General features: G+C 42.7%; 1 protein-coding gene across 2 annotated transcripts in view; it reads right to left on the reverse strand.

Annotated features, from left to right (window-relative positions):
* Positions 1 to 20,192, reverse strand: part of HGF (hepatocyte growth factor) — a 79,044-nt gene that overhangs the window by 51,145 nt on the left and 7,707 nt on the right. For both annotated transcript variants that reach the window (XM_048836496.2, XM_048836495.2), the window contains exons 2-4: positions 15,028 to 15,193; positions 10,864 to 10,976; positions 10,065 to 10,179 (exon numbers count right to left, since the gene is read on the reverse strand). In XM_048836496.2, the coding sequence (XP_048692453.1) occupies positions 10,065 to 10,179; positions 10,864 to 10,976; positions 15,028 to 15,193 (394 nt within the window). The remainder of the gene's footprint in view (positions 1 to 10,064; positions 10,180 to 10,863; positions 10,977 to 15,027; positions 15,194 to 20,192) is intronic.

Below are 20,192 nucleotides of genomic sequence, written 5' to 3' on the forward strand. Positions count from 1 at the left end.
ACATCTGTACCCTAGAGTTCAGAGTGGGGGAGGAACCTTGACATGGTGGCACAGTGGTGGGATTAACCTGAAATCATTTTGAGATCCAGTTGAGATTTTTTGAACTAGAAATACAGATTTTAAAAAGGAAATTTTTTTTTCTTTGGAAAGAAAGTCCAGAAAGCAGCTTTGAAACTGAAAGCAGCTTGGTTTCTCTCTGCTTTGTGGCCAAGCAGAGTCAAAAGGGGATTATCTTGTGAATTGCAGGTTTTATTTGCCTGGAGGCAGGGTACTTAACTCCTGCAGGGAAGTCTTCCATCCCAGAGGTTTTTTTTTTTCTTTTCTTCCTAAAAGTAAATAGGGGGTGTGTGTTCTACCCATTTGCTTTTTCTTTGGGCTGGGTAAGCAGGTTTCCAAGCAGTTGGAGGTTTTTTGCTTTAATTTGGGCCCAGAGCAGAGACAAGGGAATTGTCTTTTTCTGTAGGCTGACAATCACTATCAGAGAATAGGTATTCTATTGCAGCACAGCAAAATTTTACAGCCAAGTTTTGTTTGTTTATTTCTAAACCTCGGGTGTAAAGTTAGTTAAAAACAGAGAGGTTAGAATGACCAAATCCTCAGCTCGACTACAGCTGGAATTAGCCAAATTTCAGGCTGAGGAAAGACAAAGGGAACATGAAAGACAGATAGAACTCATGCGGCTGGAGAAGGAGGTACAGGAGGCTGCCCACAAGAGGGAAATGGAGGCAAGGAAGCATGTGGAGGAGGAGAAGGAAAAAGAGAGGAAGCATGTGGAGGAGGAGAAGGAAAAAGAGAGGAAGCATGTGGAGGAGGAGAAGGAAAAAGAGAGGAAGCATGTGGAGGAGGTGGAGAGGATAAAGGCCCAGCAGAATATACCAACAAACCCTAGCAATCCTTCTCCAGGTACCACTTCCCATCCCAGAAAGTTCCCCACCTACAAGGCAGGTGATGATACTGAGGCCTTCTTAGAAAACTTTGAAAGGGCCTGCCTTGGGTACAACATCTCTACTGACCAATACATGGTAGAGCTGAGGCCGCAGCTCAGTGGACCCTTAGCTGAGGTGGCAGCTGAAATGCCTAAAGAACACATGAACAAGTATGAACTGTTTAAATCCAAGGCGAGAGTCAGAATGGGGATAACACCCGAGCAGTCTCGTCGGAGGTTCAGAGCCCTAAGGTGGAAACCAGACATGTCATTTACCCGACATGCCTACCACATTGTGAAACATTGGGATGCCTGGATATCAGGAGCAAGTGTTGAATCTCCAGTAAATTTGCCCTTCCTAATGCAAATGGAACAATTCTTAGAGGGTGTTCCTGAGGAAATAGAAAGATACATCCTAGACGGGAAGCCCAAAACTGTAATCGAGGCAGGAGAGATTGGAGCCAGATGGGTGGAGGTGGCAGAGAAGAAGAAAACTGGTCGCAGTTGGAGCGGAGACCAGAAGGGACCACCCCAGACCACACCCTATTACCGGGGGCCGCCCAAAGCCCCACCTACCTCCCAAAGAACCCTCCAGACCCCTTATCGTCCCACCACCCCGTTCTCCAGCAACCCTCCTCGCCCCAGTGACCCGTCAGCTGGACGATGTTTTAAGTGTAACGAGCTGGGGCATGTAAAGGCCAACTGCCCCAAGAACCCCAACAGATTACAGTTCATTGCACCGGAATCACACCAGAGGTCCACAGGCCCAGATACCTCCCAGATACCCTTGGAGCGGAGGGAAGCTGTGAGTGTGGGCGGGAAGAAGGTCACCGCGTGGAGGGACACCGGAGCACAAGTGTCAGCTATCCATGCTTCCTTAGTGGACCCCAATTTAATCAACCCAGAGATCCAAGTGACGATTCAACCCTTCAAGTCCAACTCTTTCAATTTGCCTACAGCCAAGTTGCCTGTCCAGTACAAGGGCTGGTCAGGAATGTGGACTTTTGCAGTCTATGATGATTATCCCATCCCCATGCTGTTGGGGGAAGACTTGGCCAATCATGTGAAGCAGGCCAAGAGGGTGGGAATGGTCACCCGCAGCCAGGCTAAACAAGCCGTGAGGCCTAGCTCTGTTCCGGAAACTTCTATCAGGACCCAGTCAGAGGTGATGGACCTGGACCCCAGGCCAATGTCTGCAACAGCAGTAGTGGATCCAGTCCCAGAGACCCAGACGGAACCAGTCCCAGAACCGGAACCAGCCGAACAACCAACACCAGACCCCGTGTCAGCACTGAATCCAGTACTTGCAACCTCAACAACAGAGGGCCCCACCGAACCTGAACTGGCAGCAGCCGATAACCCGACCCAAGAGGCTCAGCCGGAGCCTGAATCCCAACATAGTGCACCAGCGGAGAGCGGTTCACAGTCAACAGAAACAGCTCCATCCCCTATATCGCTTCCAGAGGGACCAAGCCTAGGTCCACAATCCCATGAGGAACTGATGTCTCCAGCATCAAAGGAACAGTTCCAGACCGAACAGGAAGCAGATGAAAGCCTCCAGAGAGCTTGGACGGCGGCACGGAGCAACCCACCGCCTCTCAGCTCTTCTAATCGATCCAGGTTTGTTATAGAAAGAGGACTTTTATACAAGGAAACTCTTTCTGGTGGACACCAGGAAGACTGGCATCCTCAGAGACAGTTGGTAGTTCCAACTAAATACCGGGCCAAGCTCTTGAGCTTAGCCCATGATCACCCTAGTGGCCATGCTGGGGTGAACAGGACCAAAGACCGTTTGGGGGGGTCATTCCACTGGGAGGGAATGGGCAAGGATGTTTCTACCTATGTCCAGTCTTGTGAGGTGTGCCAAAGAGTGGGAAAACCCCAAGACCAGGTCAAAGCCCCTCTACAGCCACTCCCCATCATTGAAGTTCCATTTCAGCGAGTAGCTGTGGATATTCTGGGTCCTTTTCCGAAAAAGACACCCAGAGGAAAGCAGTACATACTGACTTTCATGGATTTTGCCACCCGATGGCCGGAAGCAGTAGCTCTAAGCAACACCAGGGCTAAAAGTGGGTGCCAGGCACTAGCAGACATTTTTGCCAGGGTAGGTTGGCCCTCCGACATCCTCACAGATGCAGGGACTAATTTCCTGGCAGGAACTATGAAAAACCTTTGGGAAGCTCATGGGGTAAATCACTTGGTTGCCACTCCTTACCACCATCAAACAAATGGCATGGTGGAGAAGTTTAATGGAACTTTGGGGGCCATGATACGTAAATTTGTAAATGAGCACTCCAATGATTGGGACCTAGTGTTGCAGCAATTGCTCTTTGCCTACAGAGCTGTACCACATCCCAGTTTAGGGTTTTCCCCATTTGAACTTGTATATGGCCGTGAGGTTAAGGGGCCATTGCAGTTGGTGAAGCAGCAATGGGAGGGATTTACACCTTCTCCAGGAACTAACATTCTGGACTTTGTAACCAACCTACAAAACAGCCTCCGAACCTCTTTAGCCCTTGCTAGAGAAAACTTACAGGATGCTCAAAAAGAGCAAAAAGCCTGGTATGATAAACATGCCAGAGAGCGTTCCTTCAAAGTAGGAGACCAGGTCATGGTCTTAAGGGCGCTCCAGGCCCATAAAATGGAAGCATCGTGGGAAGGGCCATTCACGGTCCAGGAGCGCCTGGGAGCTGTTAATTATCTCATAGCATTCCCCACCTCCAACCGGAAGCCTAAGGTGTACCATATTAATTCTCTAAAGCCCTTTTATTCCAGAGAATTAAAGGTTTGTCAGTTTACAGCCCAGGGAGGAGACGACGCTGAGTGGCCTGAAGGTGTTTACTACGAAGGGAAATGTGCTGGTGGTGTGGAAGAGGTGAACCTCTCCATGACCCTTGGGCGTATGCAGAGACAGCAGATCCAGGAGCTGTGCACTAGCTACGCGCCAACGTTCTCAGCCACCCCAGGACTGACTGAACGGGCATACCACTCCATTGACACAGTGTTTCTCAGCAAAAAACTGTCTGAGAGGGAAAGCAACTGGTCAGTCACTGAAAAAGAATGTTACGCCATTGGCTACGCTCTGGAAAAGCTACGCCCATATGTTTGGGGACGGCGTTTCCACCTGCAAACCGATCATGTTGCACTGAAGTGGCTTCACACCATCAAGGAAACTAACAAAAAACTTCTTCGGTGGAGTTTAGCTCTCCAAGATTTTGATTTCGACGTCCAACACATCTCAGGAGCTTCTAACAAAGTGGCTGATGCACTCTCCCATGAAAGTTTCCCAGAATCAACTGGTTAAAATCGTCCTTGAGATGTGGAAAATATTGTTAGTCTTTATGTACTTGGTAGTATATTTAGAGATGCATGTGTCTTATTAACTCTGTTTTCCTAGAGCTCCAGGAAGAAATCCCAGCCAGTGTTTCACCCTAGCTGAGATTTGGGGGGCGTGTCATAAATATAAAGGGAAGGGTAAACCCCTTTGAAATCCCTCCTGGCCAGGGGAAAGCTCCTCTCACCTGTAAAGGGTTAAGAAGCTAAAGGTAACCTCGCTGGCACCTGACCAAAATGACCAATGAGGAGACAAGATACTTTCAAAAGCTGGGAGGAGGGAGAGGGACAAAGGGTCTGTCTGTGTGCTGCTCTTGCCAGAGACAGAACAGGAATGGAGTCTTAGAACTTTTAGTAAGTAATCTAGCTAGGTATGTGTTAGATTATGATTTCTTTAAATGGCTGAGAAAAGAATTGTGCTGAATAGAATAACTATTTCTGTCTGTGTATCTTTTTTGTAACTTAAGGTTTTGCCTAGAGGGGTTCTCTATGTTTTTGAATCTAATTACCCTGTAAGATATCTACCATCCTGATTTTACAGGGGGGATTTCTTTATTTCTATTTACTGCTATTTTTATTAAAAGTCTTCTTGTAAAAAACTGAATGCTTTTTCATTGTTCTCAGATCCAAGGGTTTGGGTCTGTGGTCACCTATGCAAATTGGTGAGGCTTTTTATCCAACATTTCCCAGGAAAGGGGGGGTGCAAGTGTTGGGAGGATTGTTCATTGTTCTTAAGATCCAAGGGTCTGGGTCTGTAGTCACCTAGGCAAATTGGTGAGGCTTTTTACCAACCCTTGTCCAGGAAGTGGGGTGCAAGGTTTTGGGAAGTATTTTGGGGGGAAAGACGCGTCCAAACAGCTCTTCCCCAGTAACCAGTATTAGTTTGGTGGTGGTAGCGGCCATTCCAAGGATAACGGGTGTAATATTTTGTACCTTGGGGAAGTTTTGACCTAAGCTGGTAAAGATAAGCTTAGGGGGGTTTTTCATGCAGGTCCCCACATCTGTACCCTAGAGTTCAGAGTGGGGGAGGAACCTTGACAACAGCATTATATTGACTCATTTCTTTAAAAAGCTAATACAACTGCTTTTCTACACACTCTTGGAGTAAAAAAGGTTTATACAGAGAGAGAAACAAAGGCATAAGATGTGATTCCACAGGTCATTGCAGTCAGTAGAAAGATTCCCATTGATTTCAATGGATTTTGGATCATTCCCATAGGGAGGTAGGACTGCAGTAAAGTAAAAAATATATTTCCTGTGTTTAGTGATGAACCCTTTGGAGCGAGTACTTCAGTCTGTATCTTAGGACTTGTCTAGACTAGGGATTTGCTCTAATTACAGCCACTGATGTAGCAGGACTGGTGAAACTCCCAGTGTAGACAGGAAAAGACACTATTTGCACTAGTAGAGCTTACCCCTGCTTGAAACTGGGGTAAATTCTCCAGAGCTAATTAGCTACTCTGCTTGTCTCTGAAGGGGGTTACAGTAGTGCTATGACTGTCATCAGTGCAAATCCCCAATTTAGAAGAGACTACACTTGCATCTTACTCTTTAAACTGAATTAACCAGTTGTTGCACTCATACAGCAGAACTGATCCAACTCAGACAAGAAGTACAAGAACAGCTTACAGTTGCTGCCTCAATTGGATAACTGCATGGTATGAATGAATAACAAAAGGGGGAAAAAAGGAAAATCCCTGCCCACTCCCACACCACCAAAAATGTATTTTGTGTCTTTTTTTAACCTTTGGTTAATTAAGTCTTGGAACAGATTGAGGTGGAAAATACCCCTGTTACTCACATCCTGGTTGCAATCAGCACAATGTTGTAACATAATTTAATGGGAGTTTTTCCTTTTCTTGGTCCTTGGAGAGAATCATTTTTCTCATTTTACCATATTTCATTTATTATTTTACCATCAGAGAGTCTCTCAGCTCAAAAATAACCATTACAAAAGCCTGGCAACAGTCAATCCAAATTACCCTAGGATCAGGATCAAAACCATTTCTGAAATCATTCATACTGTACAGCATTACGCAGAGATCCAAGCTGGCAGAAGAAGATGCACAAGCAGCATCAGCAGGTACTACAGCACCATGGTGGGAAGAGAGAAAGATGAGAACCAGCCAGGGCTAGCCCTCTTCAGACACAGAACTGTTCACTCGGACCCATGTAGCACAACCTCTCCCCAAGTCATGCGAGCTCAGAAAAGAAAGAATCTTCAGGAACACAAGCCAGAAACACAAGCCAGCAGGAGTAGCTAAAGAAGCAATTTCAGCCACTGATGAAGTCATTCTGGAACGAACAAGAAGCCTGCAAACCATCACTCCATTCATTTTGCTCCTGTATCTCTTTGAACCTGCCCATGTCTGCCTTGTCTATTTAATTTGTAATCTCTTCAGAGCAAGAAATGTCATTGTTCTATATTTGTACAGTGCCTAGAACAATGGGGCCTAGGGTTGCCAACCCTCCAGGTTTTGCCAGGAGTCTCCCGGAATCAGGCCCTATCTGCCAGAGGCTACTGAAGCCAATACGGGAGACTTTAGGGTGCTAAAAGTTCGGCTGCACAATGGGATTAAGGTAGGCTCTCTACCTGCCCTGGCCCCGTGCCACTCCCAGAAGTGGCTGGCACATTCCTGCAGCCCCTGGGGGCGGGGCAGACAGGGGGTCTCTGCACGCTGCCCCAAGCACCGACTCCGCAGCTCCCATTGGCCAGGAACTGCGACCAATGGGATCTGTGGGGGCAGCACCTGCAAGCAGGGGCAGCGCGTGGAGCCCCCTGCCTACCCCAGGGGCCACAGGAGTGTGCAAGCCACTTCCGGGAGTGGTATGAGGCCAGAGCAAGCAGGGAGCCTGCCTTAGCCCCACTGTGCTGCTGACTGGGAGCCACCCAGGTAAGTGCCGCCCAGCCTGAGCCCGCACCTTCTCCTGCACCCCAATCCTCTGGCCCAGCCCTGAGCCCCTTCCTGCACCCAAACTACCTCTCAGAGCCCACACCCCCTCCTGCACCCTAACTCTCTGCCCCAGCCCGGAGCCCCCTCCTGCACTCAAACTCCCTCCCAGAGCTTGCACCCCACACCCACTCCTGTACCCCAACCCCCTGCCCCAAGCTCAGCCCAGACCCCCTCCCACACTCCAAACCCCTTGGCCCCAGCCCAGAGCCTGCACTCCGTCCTGCTACCCAGCCTCCTGTCTCAGCCGGGTGAAAGTGAGTGAGGGTGGGGGAGAGTGAGTGACGGAGGGAGGGGGGATGGAGTGAGCAGGCTGGGGCCTCAGAGAAGGGGTGAGGCAGGGGTGTTTGGGTTTCTGTGATTAGACAGTTGGCAACCCTAATGGGGCCCCAGGTTTGGTTGGGGCCTCTAGGCACAACTGGCATATAGAGTAATAACAATAACAATAGCATAATAATTTTAACATCAAAGCACAACCTTCCAGAGTCTGGAGTAAGTACAAGTTTTGAGGAAAAACTTATGCAAAATTAGTAAACCTATTTTTTTTCCATCACAAATGCCACCTTGTGATAACCAGATGTTGTGACCTAATAACTTCCACCGTACATGTTAGTAAATTCCAAACACTCCACTCTTTGCTTCTGTCCCATCTCACTCAAGCCTCCAATGATGACATTTTTTGATGTTGAGAAACAAAATTAGCATGCGACCATCTTGTTTATCGTGACCTTTTCAAACAAAATCTATTGCGTAAGGCGGGAGGAAGTCAGCTTCACAGCATGCTTCTCAGATGAGTGGCCATCCAAATTCATTACTACAATGCAAAAGTAAAACTGCTAAAGATATTAACCAAATACATTTACAGTAAACCGAGTTCCTGTATCCTGCTACCACTAACGTCAATGGGAGTTTTTCCACTGACGCCGAAGAAAGTAGTATCTGAGAATAATTCTGAAAGGTGCTGAGTGCTGAAGTCTCAGGTGCTGTGTGAGCTAAGGACTCTGAGTTCCTTTCAGGATCAGGCCCTAAGCTCAAGAATTAAGTCCCATAGCTACTGTACCATTCTCCAATTATTGCTGTGTTATTATTTAATTTTATATATTATATATGTAATCCTAAATCTGAAAGGAAATATAAACCAAAACAATTCTGTGTGCATTTATTATGACTAATTCTAAAAACGATAGCCAGTACCCTCAAATCCTCTACAAATTGCATGTAACTCTGCTTTAAGGCCAACTTCCTCTGAGAACCTCTCTCATGAATGAGGTTAGTTTCTAAACCGTTCTTAAAAGGTCAGAGTGGTAATGCTCCTCTGGAAATGAATGGGAAGTTATTCATTGGTTTGTTTATTGATTTCAAATATGTATCCTAGGCTCGAGGTGCTTTAACAACGCTTACAATCCACAAGATTTGCAACATGAACCAAACTATAAAAACAATTGTAAGCACCTAAAACTGATAAGCTAACATCCCCAAACCTGCCACTCTATATTTGTAAAACTATCCCTTTCCCAAAGGCCTGGGGGGAAAGTCAAAAGATTGGCTTTGCAAAATTTTACAGTGCCCTGCAAATTTAAGGGACAAATTCTGTTCTCGATTACTGTTCACTAATGTAAATCTGGAGTAACTTCACTTCTCAGTGTAAATGAGGACAGAACTTAGCTCTTGCATCTTTAACATCAGATTATAGATCTCTAATGTCTAGAAGGGATATCTAATGGATCATCTCATCCATAACATGTATAGATAGCTGTAAACATATGATACACTGACTTTAAAATATATAGAGACTTTGATGGTTCCCAGGGTTGGTATTATGACTCCAGTGTGATTAACTCCCATTTAAAAAAGAAATAGCCTAATTGGTTAGATGGATTGGTTGGATTTGAATGCTAGGGCCATCAGCAGAAAGAAAGGAAAAGACTGCTCTATAATCCTCCTGAGCAGCCCTAATACAGCTCCTTGCTCCCACCCTCTGTTCACCTCTCATCATTTGTCCTCTCTTCACTGCCCTCAGCTGTAAGACTCAGCTGGCTGGACACACCTTTAATCAGCACCTTCCTTCAGAGCTAACTGTGGTGCAGGTTAGAAATCCTACACTCATCAACCACCACGCTTCCACTCAGTGCATTTCAGAAGCAGCATCCTCCACTGAGTAATCTTCGTGCAGCAGCACTTACCTCCACCCAACCCCCAGTAGCAATTTCCTTCCAGAAATACACCCCAACTCTCTCCACCCAGCCCAGCATCTACCCAGCAGCAGCCAGAAGCACAAAAAAGCACTCTATAGCCCCCCCCACCCCCCCCTCACCCCCTGCATTTCTGAAATATACACCATCATGCTACCTTGGGGCATTTATGATTGTTAAAAGTAATCTCAATATTTAAAATTTGCATCTATAAAAGATAATTAACTTGGGGCCCTGGCAAAAGAGAATATGACTGTTTTGGATCACGGGCAGAGAAAGTTTGTAGATCCTCAGACTTCTTTAATTGTTTGATCTGGGATATGAATTAGGCCATAACTAGGTTACAGAATTCAATGGAGCAATTCAGCTACTCAATGGCATAACTGAATTCAGAATCTGGTCTACCATCTATCCCAAAAATCCTTCATTTTAAATATAGGTTGGTAACTGGAAAGGTCATTTCAGAGACTGAGGGGGTGAAATGCCTGAAGTTCTGGAAGAGGAGTAGGGTCAAAGACCCAATACTCATTTGTAAAATTAAAAATGAATCAGGAGCTACACCCCACCATACATGTTTGTATTCCATGTTCTTTAACTTTAATGTACAGAATACCAGCAGAGTTCCAAGAGAGTCCGCCCTTCTTATGTTCAGACTATGCTTACCTGTGCTCGTGAGGTATCATAGAATTCCATGCCTGACACTGGATGCCACTTTTGGTAACAGATATTGTTCCCTTGTAGTTTGCGCCTTTACCAATGATACAGTTTCTAATGTAGTCTGTTGGAAGAAAACAGAGGAAAAAATAAGAACCTAGTGGAAAGTCTTGTTTACTTGTTGAAAATTAGAGCTGGTAAACATTTTTCAAACTAAAAAGATTTTTGTTGAAAAAGTAGCCTTTTTTTTTCCAGAAAAGTTTTATGTTTTGTTTTTTTTCTAGAAAGGCATGCAGCTTTTTGTGCAAAAGCTAAAAATCAATTATAATGTCATGTCATAATTTTTAGTGTTTCCACAAAGAAGTGCCTTTTTTTTCAAAATACTTAATCCTAAACACTATCAAAAATGCTACTGAAAAGGTAATTACGATTTTTCATTTACCAAAAGCAGATTCTGAGCACTTTCAACGCACACTGACATCAGTGACCCAAACAGGAACAGCACCCAATCCTATGGCAATAACCCACTGGATTAGGCCCTTAAGTAGTAAAGTAAGCGGCAGTGCAATCCAGCACATAATATGATACATAAATACCAAAGGTCACACAACTCAGGCTCTTAAATGTACAGTCCATCACTGTGCTGTGCATCTCAGCAAAGATAAAGGGCATCTTGTAAACAGAGAGTTTTAAGGCACAACACATCAACTCCTCGAATGCATAAACCATCCTTTCTTCAGGCAAGACACACAGTCCTAAAGGTCACTTGCTGACTCCCTTCTCTGTGCTTGGGGAATAAATCAGTTACCTTTCTTTTCATATAGATCAAATGCGTGGTCTTGCTTTTTCCTCACTCCATTCGTCATGCTATTGAAAGAGAACCAATGGCATCGTTTTGTAGCTCTGTCAAAAGCAAAGGCCCTGAAACGAAAATCTCGATAAGGAAAGGAATCCTACATGGTTTACAGCAATGATAGATGGCATATCAATGAATATACTATGACAATACATCTATTTTTACTGGGAAATGCACAGAAGCAGCCCAAATTGGTATTTAACCCACAATTGTGCTGACAAGCATTCAGAAACAAAGAAATTAAGTGGTTGTGGTTCATAGAATCATAGAATCATAGAATATAAGGGTTGGAAGGGACCCCAGAAGGTCATCTAGTCCAACCCCCTGCTCAAAGCAGGACCAATTCCCAGTTAAATCATCCCAGCCAGGGCTTTGTCAAGCCTGACCTTAAAAACCTCTAAGGAAGGAGATTCTACCACCTCCCTAGGTAACGCATTCCAGTGTTTCACCACCCTCATAGTGAAAAAGTTTTTCCTAATATCCAATCTAAACCTCCCCCACTGCAGTTGTAGCACTAAATACCAGTTTTGCTGCTTGCACTAATCTCAGATTGCACTTGTCATTAAAAATCTCTATTTTAAAAGTAAGACTAATGTGGCTGAGGCAGTACATGAAGCCTCAGTTGTGCTCTTTTCTAAAAAAGACATTCCCTTCTGCTACAAGAGGTGTGGAAAGAAAGAGGGGGATATACTGCATTGAACCCCACAGGCCAAATTCATTCCTCATGTCATTAGATGCAATTTAGTTGACTTCAATTCTGTGGACTTACACTGGATATGAATGTGGCTGATTAACTTGAAAATAATGACAATACTGTGTACCTATACAAAATCTTCCACCCCAGGATCTCAAAACATTAATTGAAACTTGCATGCCTCACAGGGATGTAGTAAGTATTTCACTCATGTTGCTTAAAGATAAATGGAAGCTCAAAGTGGAGTCAGGAATATTATTGTTAATAATTTCGATTATGATAATCCCCTTTCCTCCCATCCTTGTCCTTTGCTGTTGTTTCGTTCCACTCCACTGCTGACTTCTTTGCCCCTTCTCTTCCACCACAAAGTATATCCCTCTAATCTCAGCCCTTTTCTTCTCCAATATCTGCTTTCTTCACTCTGCTCTGGTGCTACCCAGCCCTATTGTAGAATATCTCATGACCAACCAGACTTCCTTCGCTACAGGTTTGTCCACTCCTCCTTCAGTTCTGCTTTATTCCTTCCCAGAATAGCACCATTTCTCCAGCTCTACTGACTCCCACTATTTCTGCAGCCTTATTAATAGACTTTTTAAATCTTTGACTCCTTCCTAAAATACCCCATTTCGTAGTGCCCCAAACCACTGTCTCTTTGCAAGATTTCATTGCCTTTTTCAAAGAAAAAATATTACAAGATAAGATGCAATCTCCCTCCCCTTCATCTTCTCCCCTGTCACCACCACCAACATTTCTCATCCCTTCTCTAACTACCTGTTCTTTGGACTCCAACCCCTCCAAACTGCTAACCTTCATCCCTCTGCCCCTTCCTCAGCCTCTCTTCTGCCCAGTTCTCCTAAATATGTCATATCTGATCTCCTCTTTTCTCACAAAAATTCAACTATTGATCCCCATCTGCCTCTCCAAATATATTTTCATTTCCCTTCTTCTCTTCACTTCTAAACTCACTGAATGCATCATTTACAGCCATTTCCTTGAGTTCCTCCTCCAGCTCCATCTTGGATATCTTCTAGTCTAGCTTTTGCCCTCTCCACACAAAGGATTCTAACAATCTTTTCCTGATCACATTCTCAGGGCTGTTACACTCCCCAAAATTATTTTTATTATTAATTATTATTATTATTATTGGAACTGACATTGAACCAAAAAGTAAATTAGTCTCACAGCTTGACCGGACAGTTTTATCTTATGTACACAGTCAGTTTCATTTTCTGACTGTCACACTCTAGCACAATGCTGAGGATTGGGCTCCCAACTCTAAAGGGGAAAGTTATAATTATATTTATTTCTAAATATTTATTTTTCACTGGCATTAAAGAAATCATGTCGCCCTCTGTGCACTTTATATCAATGCTTAGGGCCAAATGCTATATCAATTGACTTAGGGCCAAAACCAAGACATACCAATTGAGGGCCCTGGATACATAAAATCAGTCCAGTTAATGCTGGATGAGAGGGCTGGTTTCTGGGAGCCGAGGCAAGAACCGTGCATTTTCCGACAGTGCATAGAGCTGTGCATAATGGAAATCTCTGCCTGACACTGTGGAGGGGGAGTTTGGTGGCAGCCTAGGGAAGCAGTAGATGCAGGGCCTGTGGATCCATGATTAGGCAGATCTGCGATTCATTCTAGCTCATGAAGCAAGCAAACATCAGAAGCAGGACAGTGCTGCCACTCTGCCAGCTGGACGCAGGATTCCTCCCATCCCCCACTCCTCCCAAGCCCTTGTATATCTCCCCAGTATGCAGCCTTTTTACTCATGCTGTGCACAGAGCAAAGGATTTGCCTCTGAATGAACGCAACAGCCACAGTCATGATGGAAAATCCTTCACAAATGAGAAAGTAATGAAAAAATATGAGCAGTTCTAGATTATTTTTCATAATGGATTAAAATAACACACATGTATTAACCTACTTTCAGGACACAACAGCCAGAGCAGCCACAACTCATGAATGCTTGAAGCAATTTTCCTGAGCAGATGTAGGAATTTAGCATTGTTCAAAGTCTGGCAGAGTTCAGAAATAATTTTTATATTATGAAACCTAAGTAATTTTATTGTGGGCCCCATATCTGCACTCCTTCAGCTCAGCTCAATGGGCAGGATCCCATGCTGTCTTGAATCTTATGTATGATCTGATCCAGTTCCCACTGAAGACAATGGGAGTTATGACTCTTACTTCAGTGGGAACAGAATTAAGCCCAAAGTCATTTACACCATGTGAAAAGTGAGTGTCAGTTGGGTGCAACATGCTACCTACCATTCTCATCAGGAAGCATTTTACACCCCCTGGCATTCATTTCTCACAGGTGTACACAAGGGGCAAGACAGTGGGGTGGGGGAAAGGATCAGACCTAATGAACTTAGGGGCCAGAACTTGCACCACTGTTGATGACTTTCGTGGGAGAAGGACCAGGCTCTATATGAGCTTCTGAAGAAGTGAGTTTTTTACCCATGAAAGTTTATGCCCAAATAAATCTGTTAGTCTTTAAGGTGCCACCAGACTCTTTGTTGTTTCTGCAAGGGAGTTCTCTAAATAAAGCATCTGATCCTGGTCCCATTTGTAGTCAATAGTAAAACTTCCACTGCCATCAGTGTTGGTGGATCCCATTTTCCAGCACAGGAGTTATCTGCATCTCTCCTCTGCAATCATTTTCTTTCATTTGTAGTCACAGCCATAGATTAACACAGGCCAGAGGGAAAATTCAGGTCCAGTGCATAGTGGGCAAAATAGTGTGTTTTATTCCAAAAGAGAGTATAGATCAAGCATTACAATAGGCAGGGAAGCAATCAGCAGCATGATGTGTTGAAAAAAAGACAGCAGGCACCTCAGGATATTTATCACTTAGAGTTTTCCATTGTAATTATTATGGAGCCCAAAATGTTTGATCCCATTGTACCAGAGATTCTATGTATATGCCAATGAACTTCAGCCATGCACTTAACTGTGTTCCATGTGTGGAATTCCCATTGAAGTCAACATGAGTAACATGTAAAGAATGAAGGCAGAATATGGCTTAAAGTGGTGCTGCAGCTGTAATAACCATTTTATAAGCAATGGAGAAATTGAGAAAACTCAGACACTCATCTTTAACAAAAACAAATCTAAAACAAGCCATCCACATCTTAATTTGAGCACATTTCTTCAGATCTAGTGTGCAAAAAAAAAAAAAATTACAGATTGCACTGTTAAAGAAATCAGAACAACTCTCCAATTTCACGTTAAGGGTTTGAGAAGACCAGAGAATCTCTGACCATGAAGAGCAAGATCACAGCTGTCAAAACACAAACTTCAGGATATACACTCTATCCAAGATGGCAGTCCCACGGATGTCAATGTAAGTGATGTGCATGGCTAGAGGTCACTTTAATAATGAAACAAAAATATCAAAGATGTAATAACTTACTTGCAAGGGAACGGAAAACCTTTATTCCTGCTGCATCTCTTGGCACATTGTTCTGTCGTGTTTAACAGCTTGGTTTTTCCCACTAGTGATAGGTCTGATTTAATTAGCATAGTCTCGCCTGTCTTTTTGAAGTCATGAAGAGCATTTCTCCTTTTCCCTTTGCCCTCTGTGGAAGAACCCAAGAAAAGAAAAGAAAAGAAAAGAAAAGAAAAGAAAAGAAAAGAAAAGAAAAGAAAAGAAAAGACAGACCTTTAAGGAGATCAGCCAAGATAATGATTTTACTTGACAATATATAAAGTTTATTAAGAAACCAAACCCACATCAGCTCCCGTAGCATGGAGGGGGAAATATCACTTGCAGTCATTGATCTGCATTCGTTCAAACATAGAGATCTTTTAAAAATACAGCAGATAATTTCAGATAAACAATTGTATAAGATATTAGTCTACAAAACCAGAAAAGAGTTGGTGCCAGGAGTACATCACCTTATATTTCATGCTTTACTTTCCTATTTCTCCTTTTGTACTTTTTTTTTCTCCTCTCTACAAGTTGAAGCAATGCATGTTACAAAAGATGCTCAGCAGCACTTAGATTACAAAAGAGGTTCTCTAGAGCCTGTTAATTTTTGCAAATATAGGCCTGATTCATCATTACCTTGCACCATGTGTAGGTTATTTGTGCCAGTGCAAGGTGAGTTTAAAATACTACTGGGTCAGGATGGTAGCGTTTTACATTCATTGTGCAATGGTGTAAATGACTACACAAGAGGCAGGACAGCAGAGAATCAGGCCCCATGTCTCAGAACAGACTTCCACCAACTACAGGAGGGTTCCCAGGAGACCCTGATTAAAAGTCCACCATCCCGCTATGATGAGTTCACTCCTTCACTGGATGCTGCTCAGGCAACCATCCAAGAGACGAATTACCCCTTGGGCTCCTCAAAATAGTTTGAAAAGGGTTGGGTTGGTTTGTTTTTGCATTTAGATCAGATTTCACCAAGCTTCAGGTATTAAAAACAGAATTCTCAGAGAGAGGGCAACCCTCCTGCAACAAATCCCTCCAGAACCTTCACACTGCCATCTCCCTCTCTTTTCAAACTGCACAAGTTGAACAATGGACTATAGCTACATATATAATATATTCATTTATTTTTCAGGGAGAAATTACAATCATTGCCAGGAATGGGCAGGTTAATATAGACTTCTTTTACCAATGGTGCTGATTACACTCCTGGGTTGTTGTTATTATGTGAAAAAGCTTTTGTTTAAAATGAAAATATTAATAGATTCCCTAGTTCCGCACTTCTTTTTCTGTAGCTCCTGTATTCAAAGGGCACAGAATTAATCACATGCTAAGGGGTAAAATTTATGGAGAGCCCCTTGTTAAAATATCCACAGTGCATCACTGGTACCTATCTTCCCTTTATTGTGTAAAATCAGGCAGCTGAAATGAAGTTGCCTTTTCCACAATACTGATTCTAAAGTCAGTGCACTGCAACACACATTTCAGTCTCATGAGCCAGAACTATCACAGGAAAGTGATCCTTTTAAACAAAAGGTGGTAAAATGTTGAAAACGCATATCTTATAAGATTTCTTTATTATTGCTGAATTAGTTAAATAGCGCCTGAGCCAAGATCTCTATGACAAATGAAGGTGAGAATCCATTCAGTAATATCAAAGTATTTCTTTCTGGTTTCTGCTGATAACATTTCCCATCCACCCGATAAGTGTCATAATCATAAATCCATATGATAATGGATTCTTAAACTGTCACTAGCTAGCATGAGAGAGCTAGATAAAAAAGTGAAGTAGCTTAGCTCAGCCTAAAAGTAATGGAACATTGTTTTGTTTTGTTTTCTAAATGAACAGTTGTCCAAAGAGGATTAAGAGTTTGATCCAGCAATTTCAAACAACCTGATTTACTTTAGATCTGAAACAACTACACTCTGTGGCTCTGATTGCAATCCAAGAGGAAAGGATCAAATAAATCCTTTGTGTAACTCCATTACAGCTAACAGAGCTATACCAGAGATGAATTTTAACCATGAATGCTTATAATTCTAGTAATAAAAAAAAAACAGAAATAGTTAAATGAGAGCATGAACTTTTACTTTAAAAATAATAAAACAGAGTCATTGCATAATCTTAAACAATTCTCAAGAAATGTTCTCTATGAGATTAGGGCCTCTCAAATGTTGGGCTGTAATCAGTAAATGATGTACAGCATGTAGGATGGCCACTGCTGCATCTCCAGAAAACAGGACATCCCCTCAGTTGCCCCACCTGCCAGCATGATTTCGCACACACTGTGTGTGCAAGCCACACCAGAGAGGACAGAGTGTCATGCTCTATAAAATGGTATCTTCTGTGTGTGATAGCAGATAAAACCACTTCCAGTTTTATGTCAGTACTCGATGTGGACAAACCATACAAAAACAGGACTGTCCATCTTAAAACTGAATGAATGGCTTGCCTAGCCACATGTAATTACAATTCATCCCTACTCTCTAAACTCTGAGTAACCTAAACTCCTGGTTAACTGAGAACGGCTTATTTCCCTGTATTGCCTATACTGAAGAATGTTTTTTATTGAGCAAGTCAAAAATTTATAACGTGAGTAGCACTGAAGATCCACAACTCTGAAGGTGAATTTTGTAGGAGCAGTGCTACGTAGCTCAGCAGAAATCTAACCATGCAGAACTTAGATACCTCATAAGTAAGGCCCTACTTGAATTGAGGGATGATTGTTAAAAAATTGCAGCTGAGTTGCGGACAAGTCATGCAAAATTATGGAAAAGTAATAATTTATTATTTGCAGTAATAAAGTCCATTATTACTTTCCCATGATTTTCTCGCCAACCACCCAGAGCTGAGAGTGGAGGCTTCTGCTGTCGGCCAGCAGGGGCTGAGAGCGGGGAGTTTCTGCTCTCAGCCCTGGGGTGGCCAGGGCTCCCACTGTCAGTCCCGTACATGGCGAGGCTCCTGTTGTCAAAATTGCAGTAGAAGCATAATATTGCGGAATGCTCAAATTCCGCAATATCGTAAGTTAAGTAGGCAGCTTCAGTCTTCTACAGTTTACCTTCACTAGCAAACAAGATGTTGGGTTTTGGTCTGGTTTTGATTTTTTGTTTGTTTATTTAAACAAGATAACTATCTCCTGTCAGTCCTCTTCTTGTACAATCTAGGTGTAAACAAGGCAACCTCAACAAAATGGTAGTTTTACTTCAATGTAGCTTATGGAGGTAAACCCTGGGGGCAGAGAAGGACCTATGGATTACCTTGACCATGTACAGGAACATAAAGCTACCTTGTCTACATTAGGATTTTACAATAAAATAGCTCTCTCTTTGTAAAAAAATTTTTAAAACACCTTTCTTTTCTACTGTAGACACAGCCATACAGTACACAGCCACAGAGTAACTTCAGACTGTAGAGCAGAACTGAAGCTCTCCAGCAACCTCCATTTAGTCAAATCTCCAGTTTTCACTGAGTTTTCATATATCCTCCAAGGTTTCCATAAAATGAGGGTTCATAATTTTACTTGGGAATGTTGCCAATGCTTACGACTTTATTTCTTCCAAGTTGTAATGAAGAGATACTGCAGAGGGTAAAATCCTCCACACTGCTACATGTGCCAAGGCGATAGATACTGGAGATCTACAACACATTTCCACCAATAGCAAACTAGACCAAGTCATTCAAAAATGTCAAGAATATTTTGATCCACACAAGAATGTCACTTGGGAAAGGCACATTCTCACTACAAGACACCAGCTGCCAGGTGAGATCATTATGTGAATGATAACGATCACAGACACAAGTAATCAAACCTAGTTACCTGACTTTGAACAGTTAACAGATGGACTAATTAGAGAGTAAATTATTTGTGGTATTACTGATAACCAGTTCAAAGTAGGATTAAGAAAAGAACTTACCTTGGCAAAGAACAGTAATTAAATGGCTAATGTAAACTATGCTTCCCAAATGAATTGAGAAGCAACCAATGAAAGGACAGAACTGCATCTAATTAAAAATGTTCATTGAGGCACAGAGGCAGAATAAATAAATGGCAAAGATTATATTTGTTTGGAATAAATGTGAAAACAACCAGAGTATATGATGCAAATTGTCCAACAAAAGAGCAACCATTCTGCAAGAGAATGCCGTGAATTGCAAAAGAAATACAAAGGCAAAATACGTTAACAAATATACAGCTGAAGGAGAAAGCCGTATGGTGATGATGTAGAAACAGAGTTTCCTGATTAGGTCTCAATAACATTTACAGTGCAAGTGTAATCCACACACCTCCTGGTGTGGTGTTCTGTCCCATCTAGTGGCACCAAGACCACTTAGAGAGAGAGATTAATGAGTTTGCTCGAGCCTCAGCTAACAGGCAGCTGGCTTTTAGCTCTTGTGGTAGAGGCTCATGAACTAAGCTCCAGAGGTTCCCAGTTTGATCCTGCCGACGCAAGATTTTGTATAATCTTGTTGGTGTTACACAAGATTATGCAAAAGACCTGTTTCTGACAAAAGAAATAGATGACCAAACATAGATTTCAAAATAGGCACTGGAGCTGAGTGCAGTATATACAGTGATAGCACTCTGTTAAAATAAAAAGCATGATTGATAATGCACACAAAATGAGCCAATGTGGCAGAGCCACACTGGCCTGTTTATATAAGAAGAGATAGCAGTCACTAGAGTTTGAAACTATGCAACACAAATACCAGATTTGCGTTGAAGAACAGTCTGCAAATACAGATGATCAAATGAGTAGTCTACTAGTCTACAAAACAAGATGCAAAATATATTCTTAAAGAATTCAATGAGGTTTTTAAAGGGACTAGAATCTACTAGGATATACATCCTGAGTATATCATATATTGATACAGGTTCCAGCCTGCCACCACAAATACATATAGAAAGTAAAAGCTAAATTTGACCAGACAGCAAAATTAGACATTATTGAAAGAATTCTGACAACAACCGATTGGGATAACAACATAGTCATAATAAAATCAAACATGTTAAAGATTTGTGCAGAGTCAAAAATTTTTAACAGTGTCATCAAACATGGTTTGAGAAGGTCATTCCTTGACTACTAAATTCAGAACTGTTCAGTTTTGGATGTAAGCCACAGTTTTTGGCAGACTCAGATCAATG

Source organism: Caretta caretta, chromosome 1 (genome assembly GCF_965140235.1).
Source record: "Caretta caretta isolate rCarCar2 chromosome 1, rCarCar1.hap1, whole genome shotgun sequence".
In the NCBI taxonomy this organism is placed as follows: domain Eukaryota; kingdom Metazoa; phylum Chordata; order Testudines; family Cheloniidae; genus Caretta; species Caretta caretta.